This window comes from Siniperca chuatsi, linkage group LG11 (genome assembly GCF_020085105.1).
Source record: "Siniperca chuatsi isolate FFG_IHB_CAS linkage group LG11, ASM2008510v1, whole genome shotgun sequence".
Classification (NCBI taxonomy): Eukaryota; Metazoa; Chordata; class Actinopteri; order Centrarchiformes; family Sinipercidae; genus Siniperca; species Siniperca chuatsi.
Window position 1 is genome coordinate 6,348,102 of NC_058052.1, and position 17,424 is coordinate 6,365,525.

Genomic DNA, 17,424 nt, shown 5'->3' on the forward strand with positions numbered 1-17,424 from the left:
GGAGAGGGACAGGGAATTAAAGGAAAGAAACGAGGGTGAGAAAATGAGAGATGAAGGAAAGATGGAGAAAGGATAATCAGGGAAAGAGATAAAAGAGAGAAATTTATTGATCTGATCAGTAACATGTGAGTGACAGAGATGACTTAAGTGTGAGTTCAGCAGCATCATGTTAAAATGTCAACTGTACAGCGCTCAAAAACAACACAAAACACTACATTTAGATGGACCCACACACACACACACACACACAAAGACAGCGTGAAGGAGAGAGTGGGAGCAATGCAGTGCCTGGGAAGTCATGAAAGTCTTGCCTAAATATGGCCATCGCATACTAAAGCCGCCTGCTTCCTTTCTTTGCTGCTGCTGGGAAGCTGAGGACAAACCCCAGGCACACACACACTTACACACACACAATGACGCCTACAAGCATGCCATTGTCCAATAAGACACAGAGCGGACCAGAGGACCCGCCCCTGAGGCTGGAGCAGACCAATATCTGGATGGGATGCTGACGCAGGGAGCTGTCAATGATTCTCATGAGTGGACGCTGGGTCAACACCCAGAGAAACCCTGAGAAAGAAACTCTTCAGCTCCAAACACTGACAGCACTGTGTGTGTGTGTGTGCGTGCGTGCGTGTGTGTGTTACAGAGAGAGATAGTGAGCTGTGTTGTGCAAATATATTGTACACGCCGTCTGCTCCTGAGTGCTGTGTGAACCCATGTGTGTGTTTGGTAGCGGATGTTTTGTTTGTTTACCTGTGTCTCATAGATGCACAGATGGGATATACTTTGTGCATGCATGCTACCTCTGCAAGATGAAAAAGAGCCATTTCCCAGCCTCAGAGTTCCTTTTCATAGCTTCACTTTGGGGAAAAAGGATTCAGTGAATGCTCTCTGGTTATGTAAGGCCCTTTTCCTGCTGCTCACCTGAGCTCTACTATTAGATCAGTGCATGCATGTATACAATACAGTCCATTTATATGTTTGCAGGTATGCACATGTGTTTGCAAGGTTATATACAGAGAAGCGTATCCATTTTAAGGAGCCCTCTGTGTGTGCTTTTTCCTATGTGGCCGATGAGGATGTGAGATTGAGAGAGGAAGTGACCGATGAGAAGAGGAATGCTGGGAAGGAGAGAGGGGGGATCAGGGTACAACTGGCTCAGCCTTGAGTTAGGAGACACACCCCTGGTCTCACGTACACACACACGCACACACAGTTTAGTTCAAATCAGCAGCGAGCATGTTCTGTTTTCTCAGCAGAGGAATAGCAGAGTTTAAAGGTTGGATGTAGAAAATAACCTTCAAATTATAGTAGGCCACAGGGGGACGTGACCACAGTCCCTCCACCCCATCCCATCCTGTACTTTAACACACTGGTATACTGGTTGTGTCACTGCCTTCACTCGGGTGCTGTATGGATTCCCATTCCCGTTCTCATACCTCATCCACTCCAGCTGAGTGGATGGGTGGAGTGTTGTTTGTGCGGAGCATCTCTGTACTCCTCTCCCTTCATTTCAATGCTCTGCTCTCCTGTGAACCTCCATAAGCAGACTGGGGCTGAAGGGATGGAAGCAATAGTGGTATGCATCACTGCCATTCTGCTCTTAATAAAACAGCGGCCACATGTATGCAGGTACAGCGTGCACTGTTCCATAAGGTATGCAGTCTTCAATGAGACTAAAAGGGTTCTGCCCACTAAATTGTTAAAAATGTCCTTGTTTACTCGTTGTAAAGGCAGAGATAACAGAAAATGGCTGCAGTAATCACATTAAATTATGTAGTTTGTTGCGTTGTATATTTATATCCCTTATGTTACCACACAAGGCTTTCCAGCTTTTCAAATGTAGGTGACCCAAAGTGAATTTCTGTGACTACAGTGCTCAAAAACGTGAAAAAAATGTGTGCTCACATTGTACCAAGTGAATAAACGATATCTCACTCCCCAGAGAGATTGAAATTCAAGTGAGCTTGTTAGCAGGTCAGTAAGCTGTGTAAGACATCATAGTAGCATCTGCACAGCACAGTCTGTGTGGAAAACATTTTCATTGAAAAGTTGCCATCAGATATTCTAATTTTTATTCTAGTTTGATCTGGATTCGTCTGATGAGGTCATTCCTAACATGGAGGGTCAAGGTTTCCATCCCTACTGAGGCCATAACTGTCGGGATATATTTGATCAATACAGTATGCTTAATCATAACCATACTGTATGTATAGATTCAAAATGAAAGAAAATTCAGTACTTTGGTTTATGATCAAATACCTGCAAAACTAATGACTTTCCCATCAGCCTCTGCTTTATATTGTGTTTAGTGCTAATGCAGTGCTAAAGCATATGTTAGCATGCTAACATGCTAAGATGATGAACATGGTAAACATTATACATGATAAAAATCAGTATGTTAACATTGTCATTGTGAGCATGTCAGCATGATGATGTTAGCATTCAGCTCAAAACACCCCTGTGCTTAAGTACAGCCTCATACAGCCGCTGGCATGGCTATAGACCTTTAGTCTTGTTAGATATTTATTGCTGTAGTCTTTCAAATAAAAACTGGAGAAATGGAAAGCTTTAATTGACTTAAATCAATGTCTTGTCCATTTTGCACTTGCCAATTGGATTATTATTCGTAAAGCTTAATAACACTGGGAAACACAAAACCATGGAATCTGATTACTGTCGATCGCCAGTTTCTCATAGCCAACTTTTTTTCAGCATACAGTCATTAAATATATGGGCAGAGTTTCCCTGTTCTCTCAAATTAATTACAAATTAACTTACATGTAGCACACACTGTGATTGGATGGTAATTGGCTGGCAATAGGAGTAAAAAGAGATTCCCTGTTAACAGGAAGAACATAAAATCCAATTTTCCAAGAGATTCCAATCCCAAGGTTGGAAAACTTGTGTTATAGTCATGTGTGCTGTTGTCATACCAGCCTGCAGCCAAATGCGTTCCAGGGTGGTCCAGATGTAGGTGGGTCCTTGGCGACGGGTGGAGCTGATGTCCGATACCTCAGAGAGTGCTGCTTCCAGACGAGACGCTGCAACTGACGAAGGGCTCAGTGAACCTATGAAGGGATAAGAAATACCAAAAATGATTAGTAGGAAACTAAATCCTGGCTGGCAAAGTGATTACACTTTAACACAATGAATACTTTAATATGTTACAGAAGCTGAATGATAAACACATGGAAACAACATCTTGTCCCAAATATGTAGTAAAAACATGTTGAATTCACGTTGAATTCAAAACCATGAAACAGAGCTCATTTTTTCATTTGCCATCAGAAAATACAAAACAAACATTCATTCTCTGTAATTTTCAGAACATCAATTGATTTCCTGTGACTGAATGGCATGTGAACAGACCCCTGATCCTGCTAGAAACACGGGTGTGGAGGTGAGTCAGATCATTGATATTATATATCTGCTCCCGCAAACTGGGTTGCAGACTAGCAAACATAGTTTTAATCCATAAAAGATCAAATGCTGGGGGATTTGGACTGACCTACACATTCACCTTTCTCACTGGCATTTACCCAACACCAGAGAAAAAGGAGGATGTGTTTAACTTAAAATAATCAATTCAGCATGTTGCAATCCAAATATGAACAGTGGCAGTCCCTTATTAGAAAGACTTTAACCAGCGAGAGAGCAGACCAGTGGAGGCGTCCTGGAAGTCAGGAAGGGTGAGGTGGATGGAGGGTTTCCTGGCACCAGGGCTGACCTCTGTCCTCTCAGCCATCGGTATACTGCTGCTGTCATCTGTCTCACTGCAACACACATTCACACACCAACAGTATAGTCCAAACATAAGAAACAGACAAACACAGATATACTGTACATTACATATACTGACCTTAAAATGATATGGTTCTATGAGTTATTCACATCAAACTATTCTTTGACAAGTTATTAACATTGTGGAGGTTTACTTTTAGATTTATACATCAATGGCCATATAATTTGTGAGCAATTTGTGTAATGTTTGTGAGCAAAAATTGTTATTATTGGTGACTCAAAGTTACTGTGACTGCTCTAGAGATGACAGCAATAAATGGCCAGAATTTTTTACGTGTAGGAATCTGAGATAAAATAAGGTTTTTCGCTGCTAGTTTCTAAACATTTTAGTGATGTAATGCTAATTCTACCATGCTGCTAACTGGGTTAGCGTCTGTGTAGCTTTTCCGTAGAAAAGATTCCCGCACACGTAGACGTATCGCACATTCTACAGTACGTGGAAAGCACGTACACACTATCATCTAGCATGTGCACACTCACCTGGAGCGACTGACATCATAGCGGCTTTGCCAGCGTTGCAGCATCTCTTCACAGGTCTGCAGGGCTGCAGCCGGGCCAAAGAGGGCTTCTTCAAGCTTCACCTTTGTGAACAGCAGACTGGAGCAGAAAACACACACATTACTCATCTTTGTTTGCTGTGTTTGTAAAGACTATCTTCTGTTTTTGTACCCGTATGGAAACTAAACTGTAAACTGAGTAAATTAGCCTGAAGAAATGTTTAGTTGGACACAAACCCAGTCAAACTTGTTCTTATTATCACTGATCACATTAGCTACACTATAAACACACAACATGATATTCGCGATTAGCAGTGAACTAGAGCCTTCGATACTTGTCAGTGTCTGAAATGCATCTAAACCTTCAAACTGGAAACTAGCTGATATTATCCCATGCAGCTGACAGTTGCATATTTGGTTTTAAAAATCAAGAAGCATATAAATATGCATACATGGACGCTTCTTGATTTGATACATGGACACATTCCATGTATAAGTGCTTGAGCTTCTACAGTAGCTGGGTTAAGTGCTTAGGACCCATCAACATCTCACTGATGCATGTGGACTGAGGCACACATGGATCAATAGAAACAGAGAGGGGTTAAAGATAGTCATCAACAACAAGCTCTAAAAGTGTGTGTACGTGTGTGTGTGTGTGTGTGCCTATGTTGCAGTGTGTTGAGAGGTTGATGAGTAGAGAGTGTTTCCGCTCTGCCCTTTTAGTTGAAGACAACTGGTTAAGTGATGTGGGAGTCTCTGATGAGAACATGTGTGTGTGTGTCCGTGTGTGTGTGTGTGTGTGTGTGTGTGTAGTAATTGCCAGAAGGGGCTCTCATGCAGTCTGTCATGGGCATCACTCATCCATGAGTGTGAGGAGAGTGAGAGAGACAGAGAGACTATGGTGTTCGCCGCATCAGACGCCCGCCTGCCTAGCTGTCCACTTCCTCCCTGTTGTTGAAGGCTCTGCTAGTTATTCTGTACTCTCCTGTCGGGGGGGTAGAGGGAAGGAGAAAGGGAAGGATGAATAAAATGGATGAAGGGAAGGTGTGTCAGGGGAGAAAACTTGATGAAATGCTCCTCGTTACCGACTCACGGGTGGGTGGACGATTGAGGGAAGGGTGTGTGTATGTGTGTGCGGAAGGGCGTGAGGAGAAGATGGAGGGATGTTGGAAAAGAAAAACCTTTAAAGTGTATGTGTGTGGAAGGAAGGGGGTTGGATTTTCTGACATGCGGATGACAAGTGCTGCTGAGGGACGTTGCGTTAAGGATCCGCCTGCCAATAGGGGTCCACCAGAGTGTGTGTGATTGTGTGTGTCTCTAGGCTCCCCATTAACAGTGTGGCAAAGCATTTAGAAGCATGGTGATGGTGTAAACCCATCCAAGTGTTGAAATGTGTCAAGGTGTATGTGTGTGGGTGTATATCATGCGTGCAAAGAACTGACTTCTTACTGTGGATCCTGGATGTACAACATGAAGAACCACCTAAACTTAGTTTACTGCAAATTCTAAAATAAAAGCTGGTATTCAGATAATGGTAGTAATGGAGTCTCAAAAAATGTATGTGTGTCTGTTTAACACTAATACTGGTCTCATTCACAAACTGATTCCAAACGCTTCAGCTTTGGCGTTTCCTTCCTATCGGTGTTAAGCTCTTCCTGCTGATGTTTCACATTAAAGATCTACAAAGGAAAAGAAGAGGCTGTCTGCACGCTGAAATTTGCAAGCTCCCCAAAACAAATGTATTGATTTGAGAAAAAATGCATACCTTTTCTCATTTAAAAAATGCATATCACATATGTCCTGTATTGTCTTCAATCCTTTCTTTAAGACATGAAGTGTTTTTTACGTGAATAGTACATTGTCTTGGGTCTTATTTTGTATCACATGATCTCCTATTTGTATGTGGAGCTCTCATTTCTTATCTGTATATACAGGCTGTTTTTTATTCCCATGGATGCTTGCCTGACGAAAGGCCTTGCAGGTCAAAACATTGCATCAACTTCCAAATTTAACACAACTGGAGTTAGATCTGCACACTATCAACTTTCTTCACTTTAAAAGCCTGCCAAGAAAGGGAGGGATTATTCCCTTTAAGCCACTGGAAGACTCTTAATGTGAAACATTTGTGCAGGAAGTGTTGACTTTCACTGACAGTAGCCTGCCCTTATTCTCATAGCAAGTGAGGCCACTATTTGAGAATTTACACCTGCAGTTAAGTCACATATTTACATCACCTTGAGTCTTCACAAAATGATTTCACTGTATACATCAGAGAAAGTAATATCAAACTGATCAAAGTCATCCAAGGATAGAGTATTTTCTACCTTGTTATTCACCACTCGATCACAGCCAGTGTTTCCCACGGAGCGCCAGAAAAGATAGATTTCATCAAGATTACAGCACTCAAAACTACACATCAGATTACAAAGGCTGTCATTTCCAGCCTCCTGGGAAAGAGCCTGGTGTGTGCAGAGCGTAGTGTTTGAGGACTGATGGCAGCGAGCAGTGTAGCTCAGTGTAAACGCAGTGGCCAGCTAAGAGCGGTGAGTGTCAGCGTAAACGCCATATAAAAATAGCTAATAATGTTCCCTTGAAAAAGTGGTACAGCTACAGTATTACTCATTCTGCACTCCCACAGATCAGAGTGTGTATTCTCTCCAGGCACATGGGCGCATGCAGACACACAAGTGCACATACACATCATACTCAAGTACATATACATATATATATATATATATATATATATATATATATATATGTACACAGTACATGCATAGAGATTAACACAAACCAACCTGTGCAGACATTGCTTGCTTTGTGTAGCAAAGCATAAGCCAGGCATGCATGTGCACGCTAATACACACTCATACAGATGCACACACATGCACAAACACACTTGTTCATGCTGCAACATCCCGTTAGATGAATGCAGAATCAAAGGCTGGGATTAATCATTCTCTTTAGTACAAACTGTGAGACCACGATTACTCTCTCGCTCTCTCCCTCTCCCTCTCTCTCTCACACACACAACCCTCCCCCTCCCTCGCCTCATCTCTCTCAATCTGTAGCAGAATCCCATTTCACATCGAAATGCATGCCTGTTTACTGGGTGATTAAAATTTCAAAGAAAGGGGAGAAATGGAGACGGGAGAGATAAAAAAAGATGAGAGGCAAGGAAAGAAAGAGAGGGTGGGAAAGAAAGAAAGAAAGAAAGAGAGAGAGAGGAAGACATGGAGAAAGAGAGAGAATGACAGAAGCCGGGGGTAGAAGATGTGGGAGAAAGGAGGAATTCAGTGTGCTACAGCGAGCTGACAGTTTGCTGTGGTGCAGAGAGGCAGTGGCTAACAAGAATCACACACATGCATGCACATAAACACACACACACACACACACACACACACACACACACACACACACACACACACACACACACACACACACACACACACACAGTGACACACAAACATGCATGTGCCAGATTACGATCTTGTACACCCATATCCCCCCACCCCAACAACACACAAATACACACACACGACTGTCGCGGCATGCCCAGCACCACGCACGATACGAGCTTTGATCTCTGATGTTCGCTCACAGATTTAAAGCAAATGATATTCAATGAGCTTGTTACTGAGAAAACCCCTCCTTTCACTATCTCTCTCTCTCTCTCTCTCTCTCTCCCATCTATCTCTCAGCCTCGATCTCTCTTCTCTGACTCTGAGGTCTGCAGCTCGGCCTCAGCCTGACAGGTCCCAAGGGTATTGGATTCATTTTCATGTGCATATTGCAGGCTTAGATACTCTTGATAAATTAAATGTTACCATCAAGTACTACTGTCACTTTAGCGGGTTCAATGATACATTGTTTGCAGTGCATACTGATAATCTTGTCCTTTTCTCACTTGGAACATTCTCTGTCTGCATTTAAACAAACATTTATTTACAGGTGTCTTTTGGAGATCATCGCGTAGTTGTTTTATTCCATCCTTCTGTACGGATCTTGGGTATAACGTTAACACTTCTGTTTCAAACTTGCCTCCCTACAGAAAGTTGGATCAAATAATGAGCTTATAAGCTTCTTTGACACGCAGGGTCACACAACACGTTGTAGCGTTTCGGGAGATGTGTGCGTGTTGGGTCCTCTGCAAGCCACTGCAACATGGTTAGATAACACAGAAAAGTAATTCCCACAAACACACCACTCCACATCAAACCAACAGGTCACAACTTGCTAGCTAGCTAACAATGTTGACTATCATGAAGAGCATAAAGATTTTTATCAATACCCAATTTGTCAGTTTTTCACTGTTCTTTAAGTAACTAGCCAGTTGGCAAATATTTGAGGAATGTTTGTGAACTATTTGTTCTTCTCACATCAAGGCAAAGTTGTGGTTCAGGGTTTATAAAAGCTGCATTAATTGCTAATGGCTAATGTGTTTGCATTAACATTTGCCTATTTACACAAACAGCAGACGAGGAGCAACATTAGCATTAGCAGTTGTGCCTCTGGTCACCTGAGTGGTTTAGCCCTGCTTGGGTGTCCACCAACTCCTAAGGGAAATATCTGGCTCTTTTACGACTGAGTTTAGAGTATGCTAGCAATTTATCAGTGGGGAGACGTTTGCTAACATTGATTAAGTTTCCATATTATATACTATATTATATAATGTTTCACAGTTAGTTACTCAATCATTTTGGACAGATTGATAAAGCAGCAGACTACACTGCTACACTCAAACGAGTACTCTTACTCTGAGAGAGAGATTGAAGGATGAAAAATGTTGTTAGCTCACCAGCTGTAGCCGGCTGGGCCCAAACGAATTGGGCCAGGTCAGGCTAGGGCTAACATTTCAGGCCTGTGCAGAACTCTGTCTGTCTCTCTTTAGCTTTCAGTCGGCTCAGTTCAACTATGCTTTAGTGGCATGACAGACTGTGTTGCCAAACCAGTACAATTATTATTAGAAACATAGATCAATAAATCTGAGAGGTAATAATACAGTACACTCAGTAAAAAGTAATTTTAATTCAGCTGTTCCATTCAGTAAACTACCGGTGTATAGATTTGTATCTCTCTCTCTCTCTCTCTCTCTCTCTCTCTCTCTGACTCAATGTCTCTCTTCCGCTCCATAACAACAGTTTGGAAACAACAACTGATGCTGTCTGCTCTACCCATATGACCTCATGGTTACTGGGGCGATGGGGATTCCTGGTGCAGAAAGCGATGTGATTGGCTGTTCCTGGAAAAGAGCTCTTAAATGGGTCAAAGCAGTCAAGTGTCTCTACGGAGGATGTGTGTGTGAGTGTGTGATTGTGCATCTAGAAAGAGATAGAACAGTTTCATCTTCCAATTGTACATACAGTACTGATCAGTAAAGCTTGTCTAATTATAAAACCCTCTTTCCTGCATCCACCCACTCTGTCTCTCTCTGTGTTTTCTTCTTCCTGTCAGGCTCTCTTTTACATTCTCCCTTTCCTTCATTATTTCATCAATGTTCTTGTTTTTCTGCATTTCCTCTCTCTTCCTCTCCCTCCTGATGTATGGATGTACCCCATCTGTCTGTGCAGGGGCCGTGGAGGCCAACACTGACCCCAAATGGCTGTATTATGAAATGCTGCACTTGGCTTTAAAATGGAGAGAAAACACATCAGAAAGATGATGCAACATGCTTCCATATTATGGTTAGTGTGAAATAACTGGCTTGGATAGTTAATGCTATCCAGCTATGATATGATGGAGCTTCATCCAAAGCTAATGAATATGTTTTTAATGTGTTTGTTAAGGATGACTGGCTGGGATTATTCCTGTGAGATAATGTGAGCATCTTAAACCAATGTTTTAGGCCTATACTGCAGCATAACCTGCTTTAAACAATTTAATTTCAAGCTGGATTCTTCTAAAAAATCTTAGTGACGTATGGCTTTACTTCTATGAGTCTTTTCAACCTAGACAAGAATGAAACGGAATAATTATTTTTTATGAAATTAAATACAAAGACAAGATAATAAAATATTATACCAAAATATTACCATAATGATTGGTATCGGGTTCTAAAGCCTTTTGCACATAAGCCTACATTTTACACATAATTTTCAGTACCTCTGATATATTTAAAAAGTTATGTAATATTATGCAATATTATTACACAGTTTTCTTGAATACTCGATTCTGATTGGTCAATAACGGCATTCTACGGTCTGTTATTTCTGCTATGAATAACAGACTGTTGCTATGGACGCACTTCTGATCATAGACTCTTGAGTCCAATCATATCAATCTGCAGAAAGAAGTCCTGTGGCAAAAAAAAACGTTTTCAAGTAATTTTTAAATCAGTTAAATCAATATTTGGTGTTAAATTATTGATTTCTTTAGTAAGTATCCGTGTAATAAGCGGGATATTGTACAGCGAGCGCTGTTGGGGTTCATTTTGTTGTAAATTATCCCTTACATATAACATGTATGTGCATATTAAACCTCGGTCATGTATGACACGGGTGAAAATGTTGATTAAATGGTGAATGCATGGTTAGAGATAACAACCCATAACCAAAAGGTCACAGGTTCAATCCCTGGAAAGTGTCCCAAAGCAAATCACTGAATCTTTACCTTCTCCGAAATGATTAGAATGTAAATGTCCAAGTCAGTGTTTTAACCTGTTTAGTGTAGCAGACAGGTGGGTTTATGTGTCGCACGACTCAGTTCTGTCAGGAAAGCAGCACCAGGGCTTGGGGCAGAGCTGCAGTGTTAAAAGGGTAAGGGTGTATGAGGGGCATAAGTACCGCAATGCAGGCCTCCACTCTGGCACGTCTAAATAAGGCGTCAAGTGTATGTGTGTGTGTGTGAGTGTGTGTGTGTGTGTGTGTGTGCTTGGCCTCCAACAGAGTGAAGTTGAGACACCCTATCCCTACGGAGAGGACTAGCGTTAGGACAGGGCCTCGCTGCACCACTCACCGGAGCTACTCTTACACACACACATACACACATTCACACACACACACACACACAACAAAACACCATACAAAGTCTAAAAAGTACATCCGTACAGCTATCGATTGGTGCCTTATCCTCAATTCACCACCACTTCCACCAACATTTTCTGATGCCTGTGCGAGTGGGATGGTATAGTGGGTTTTACTTGAAGTTGCTGGGGTGCTGGCTGAGGGCCAGGGTCAGGGTGTCCACAGCATGACGGTGGTGTTTCTGGGCACTCAGCAGCAGGGTCAGCAGGTGGAGGGAGTGTAAGTCATCCCCACGGAGAGATAAAGCTGCCTGCAGGGTCTCTATGGCTGCTGATACCTGCCGGACACACAGGTATAAATTACAATCTGCAATATTTTTTAATAATTAATGGCTGTAACTTCCCCATTTATTTGCTTATACCTGGCGTACAAGTGCCAGCTGCAGAGCCAGATACATAGCAATCTGTGAGTCCTGGGGGTCTAATGAATGAGCCCTGTGGAGGAGAGAGAGACAGACCTCATGGTTCATAATGTGTTAGCGAAGGTTTTTATACCAGGAGAGCAAACTTTTTTGATTGCTATATGTGTCATAAACTCCAAGAACTGGGGTCTTAGTGGGATAGAATAACGACTAAGGGTCCACAGCACAGTCACACTAGCCAGCTCTAGCTCCACACTAGCTCTAGCTGTACTTAGGCACAGTCATGCTTTGAGCTAAATGCTAGCATCTGCATGCTAACATGCTCACAAAAACAGTGCTAACATGCTTATGCCATGCATATGCCGTGCTAACATGTCATGTTAATCATTGTAGTTTAGCATGTTAGCATAGTAACAATTGGCACTAAACACAAGTGGAGTTGAGGTTGATGGGAATGTCATTAGTTTTGCAGGTGCTTGGTCATAAACCAAAGCATTGGACTTTTTTTTTATCTGATAGGATCTGGATCCATATTTTATGGCATTCCATCCAACAGCTGGATGGAATGCTAGCATGGCTAAAAATAAAATGCTACATATATGTATGATATGAGCAAAAGTACAACAACTGATAAACAGGGAGACATACAGTAGGCTATGTGATGGAGAATGGAAGAACCAGAACCTACTTGCTCAAAGCTTGTAGTGCTTTTATGTTGAATTCATTACGATCAGCTTTCAGAGTGGCTGGAGAGAGGACATAACCAAAAGTTTACTTGACACAGTTTCAACATTGCTATATTTTAGCAGTAAAAGTATATACTGTATTATATAAAAAAAATAAAATATAAGCAAAGTGGGTTCAACTAGTCCTCACACCTAAACAAAAAAAAAGGCAGAGAGATAGATGGGAAGATAGATACAACTCTCATGTATCACTCCCTGTTTGTTAAATATGAGACAAACAGGAGACAGTTATTAGCATAAAGAGTGGAAGCAGGGGGAAACAGCTAGCCTGGCTCTGTCCAAAGGTATCGGATAGAATTTTTTAAACTTCTTTTTTTTACCTTCATCGAACTCAATCATCGAACAATGCTGTCGTGGAGAGGATAATCTCAGCATATTTGTCTATTCGTTGGTTTGCGTGTCCTTACCCTCAGAGGCCTGTAAACTGCAGCAGAGTCCCAGAGCCAGGTAGGCCCTGGGTAGAAATTCTCCGGCTTCTTCCCCCATAGACACCACACTCTGCGACAGAGCCTCAGCCTCCTCGAACTGGACACACACACACATAAACATACACTCAATTAGCCTCTGAAGGATGTTAGTTACTATAATATAAAACCAATAAATCTCTTAGGAGCATTGTAAGGCACTGTGCTGTATTAAGGACCTGCAGCATCCTCTCGTACAAACTGTGTAGCACGTAAATGTGGCTGAGGTGCAGCAGGGAATGGAGTATTGATGGCTGAGCCTGGTGTGAGTTTAGTGTGAGGATGCTCTGTTCAGTTGAAGGACAACACAGTTTGCTGAAGGACACACACACACACATACACACACGCTCGCCCACACACGCTCGCCCACACACGCAGCAGTAGACTGCAGGCGGTGTGCGGCTGAGCCGAGCCGAGGTGCTCTGAGCCGAGAAAAAAAGTGTGTCACTATGTGTGAGGTATGGTTGGTGGCGGGCGGGCAGGTGGGTAGGTGGGCGTAGGGGGGTAATGCCTTTGACAGCACGCCAGCGCAACAGCGAGCCAACTGCTCTGAAACCCTCCCCCTCCTCCTCTTCCTCCCTTCATCCTCCTCCTCTGCGCTCTGTCTCTGTGTCTCTTTCTCTAAATCCAGTCCTTGCGAGTTCAAAGCCTGCAGACAACAGCCAGTCATTTAAACACACAGCCCGTCCATGCACATCTTAGGAGGATTACGTTTTTTTCTCTCTCCCCTGAATGGTGTGAAAGAGGAACGTGTCGCTGTTGTCGGGTGAAAACCTTGCATCTGCAAAACTGCTCTTCAGGAATTTATAAAAGCAGCTTTGCTTTCAGATGGCCAATCGTGCAGTTTGTAGTGATGTCATGGGCTTGGAGAGGGTTTCATCTGCCCTAAGATCCTTTACTGTTCCATATACATGTTTGGCGCACTATGAAAACCTGAACAAACATTTCGAAATTATTATGAAGTTTTGGTCTGGTCTGTGGGCTAGTGGGCCGATGCAATGAGCAAAAAAAAAAATTGTTGCTGGCTAGATAATAGTCCAGACTGTCCAGTGGAGCTGATGGTGGATAATGGTGGCCTATTTATGTAATGCCCCAATGCACTATGGCCATAGTGTCCCATTGTGATTAAGGCTGTAAGCTCCTTAGTGTCTCCGGCCTGCTATGATCTCCAGCCACTGACAGATGTGCTCTCTCCATTCGCCTCTGTTAGCTCCTCTTTTCTAATCTCTGACCCCTTTCTCTCTCTCTCTCTCTGCCTAACTCACCCTAGCGCTTTCTCTCTCTCTCTATCTCTCTCTCTCTCTCTCCGTCCACCCTAAATACCACTGTTGATGTGACTTTCTCCCTCCTGCCCAGATCATGAACAGCAGGACTATCCAAGCTGGTCGGGCTTCACGTTGATGCGTATCTGCCTGAGTGACCCCAGTGTCAATCCCAAAACATTAGCAACACAGTGTGGCTGTGTTATGACTTTCTATGTACACACACTAAATATTCTATAAAGCTGCTGTCTATGTAGTGCGGAATTCTATTACACAACTTCACCTTTCAGCTTATCATCTTATGAGTGTTTGTTGAAGCTGAGCGGGCAGGTCAAACTAAATGAAAATGAACATGCATGGATTACAAAACTGATTGTAGCCGACATAATACTGCATTCACGTGCAGATTTGTGATCATCAGTTAGATGGAGAATGGATCCTATGTCTGTAATCCTGTGAAAGTTGAACCTTTACATTTATTGCAGTTTGGCTTTGTGACAAGTCCATATTCTGTTGACACTGACTAATGGGTACTTTAAGTCAGCAACGTTTTTTGCTTGTGACCTCAAAGCAATACAAAGCAATGGCTACTTTTGACCCCTTATCACAGGGTGCATGTGCAGTTGCACTGATAAGTCATTTTCCCCTCATAGACTTTGATTTGAAAAGAGGTAAAACCAAACAGTATTTAACAAGAAGCTAGAGCCATGCTAGCAGCTCCATGAGGTGGTATTTAGGCACAGCGGTGCTTTGAGCTAAATGCTAACATGCTCACAATGACAAGGCTAACATGCTGATGTTTAGCAGGTATAATGTTTACTATGTTCACCATATCTTAGCTTAGCATATTAGCATGCTAACATTTGCAAATTAGTTCTAAACACAAAGTAGGCTACAGCTGAGGCTGATGGGAATTTTGACCTGATGATGGTGCTAGGTGAAAAATCAGAGGATGCAGGTGTGTGCATGTAATGTGTATTGTTCTGTATACGAGTGTATATAAATGTTTTGTGTGTATTCACCCAGTGCAGTTGACCAATGCAGACTTTAGCAGCCAATAGAGGCAATGAAGGGTCTTCTGGTCTCATCCTGGCACACTCTTTAAATACAGATACAGCACCAACCCCCTGGAACACAGACACAAACACACACACACACACGCACACACACGCACACACACACACACACACACACACACGTCACTGACAAATTGTGATACATGTGCACGCAGCAGCCAGTTATCATGCAGCCACAGATGACATGGATGGCTTTTAAGTGAGTGTATCAAACACACATCAGCCATCGTTACACAGCCCTAATAGACCCATTTAGACACACAGTCACTTAATACATGTAGGCCAATCATTAATGGACCACATGCACACGCACATGCGCTCACACACATGCACACACACACGCATACACACACCCGGCTGGCCCTAAATAGAAGCGGATCTGACGACACTGAGGCGGCCCCTTCTCCTTCTAGGGAGCAGCCTATTTCTAGAGCTCTCCATTGATCTGCAGTGTCACTTTATCCTGCAACCCAGATCAATTTTTCTGTCACACACATGGGCACGCACACACACACACACACACACACATACACACACATACTGAGAGACAGAAGGAGATAGAGAGGATTGTAAGCTATTCCAGCTCCTTCTGAGGACTCCCATATGAAGAATGTTTATGAAGTTTTTTTTTAGCATTACAACAATATTTATTGTATCAAATTTTATTTAGCAGCAAATAAATTCAATAGTACTGTATTTTCCCAGAGATTTAAACTTTTTTTTTTTGGAGTAGCAGATGGAGGCGGGGTTGGCATTAAGGACAATGCATACATTTAGACTAATAAGGTATGAATGCCCTTTTAGTGTACTCTTTTTGAAAGTAATTTACTTAGCAATATTTGAATGGTTCAGATCGAGTAGAATTCCACCCATCTGCTTCTGCAAGCAGACTGGACACTTATCTGTGAATGCTGCTTGTTGCACGGTTGGATATGAGGGTGAGTCAGGAGTGCCGCAGTGTACAGGACAGAGGTATGGCAGAAGATGGATGTCTTCTTTGGGTGTGGCGTGGTGTGTGTGAGGGTCTGTGGCTGGTATATAAGGAGAAATGAGCTCACCTTCCTGGCCGCCATGAGTGACAGGCCCAGCTGGTGCCAGAGGTGGAACTCGTTGAATGAAAACTTCATGGCTCGCTCCAGGCACTGCGAGGAGAAATGCAGACACACAAATATGTTTTAGTGCTAAAATGTATACAAGTGGGATGCGTAGGTGCAGGTTCAGGCCAGGTAAACCCAGGCTGAGCCAAACAAGATGCTTAAAAAAAATACGTGCTCAAACTGTTCACGCACTAAGCCAATGGAGACCATTTTTTAAGTTCAGGAAAGCCAGGGTTAGGAAGATTAAATGTATTCACTCATTTTTTCTCATTTACATAGTCACTAAAGTGAATGGCCACTCTTCTCGACTACATTTTTCTAGCCTGAAATGACTGTCAGTCACCACTCAGCACCCACTCAGCACTGTTTCAGTACATAATGATGTGATTGATGTGTGTGTGTGGACGAGCAGAGGATGGCATGGAGCGCCACTCAGTCACATGTTGTCAGTCATGCAGAAGTGAGCTAAACCAGGAAAAAGGTCTGCGTGATTCTGATTCTGCTTAAACAATGTGCGCTCATTAGAAAAGCTGCCGACCATTTAACATGCAGACAAAGATGTCCTGCTTTGAAGAGCTCAACATATCAACCAGTCTGGGATCTGATTAACTGAGCGAGTGTGGACTATGCAGCTAATTGTACAACCGATTAGACTGTGGGTATTTCTTAACTGATACAATGAATGAACTAAGCTGAGTATCAATTAAAAATACAGTAATACTTGTAAAGTCTGCCATTATGCAGTTTGCAAGTGTCACTGCTGCTGCTACATACGTAATGGTGCTGACCCTTGTTAACCCTGCTAAATCAGGCCCCCACACATACCAAATCCCAATTTAACCCCTGGTTAGGGCGTTAATATGCAGACTAAGGTTGGGATGCAGGAAACAAGAAACTGCCAACTAAGCACACAGAATACCGTATACTTGTACTCCACTACATTTCAGAGGGAAAAGTTGTACTTTTTACTCCACATTTACTTGACAGCTACGCTACTACTATACTACTTACTTTGCAAATTCAAATTTTAAAATATAATAGTTTATAGATCAACTACCCAATAGTATAGAAAGTAGTTAACAAGACCAAGAGCCT

The 17,424-nt window shown here is 42.6% G+C and overlaps 1 protein-coding gene across 2 annotated transcripts in view; it reads right to left on the bottom strand.

The window, feature by feature from the left end:
* The window catches only part of ttc7a (tetratricopeptide repeat domain 7A), a 53,980-nt gene that overhangs the window by 18,916 nt on the left and 17,640 nt on the right, over positions 1-17,424 (bottom strand). For both annotated transcript variants that reach the window (XM_044215498.1, XM_044215499.1), the window contains exons 11-19: positions 16,291-16,374; positions 15,179-15,283; positions 12,838-12,955; positions 12,373-12,430; positions 11,685-11,757; positions 11,440-11,600; positions 4,288-4,404; positions 3,667-3,779; positions 2,940-3,074 (exon numbers count right to left, since the gene is read on the bottom strand). In XM_044215498.1, coding sequence (XP_044071433.1) covers positions 2,940-3,074; positions 3,667-3,779; positions 4,288-4,404; positions 11,440-11,600; positions 11,685-11,757; positions 12,373-12,430; positions 12,838-12,955; positions 15,179-15,283; positions 16,291-16,374 — 964 coding nt within the window. The remainder of the gene's footprint in view (positions 1-2,939; positions 3,075-3,666; positions 3,780-4,287; positions 4,405-11,439; positions 11,601-11,684; positions 11,758-12,372; positions 12,431-12,837; positions 12,956-15,178; positions 15,284-16,290; positions 16,375-17,424) is intronic.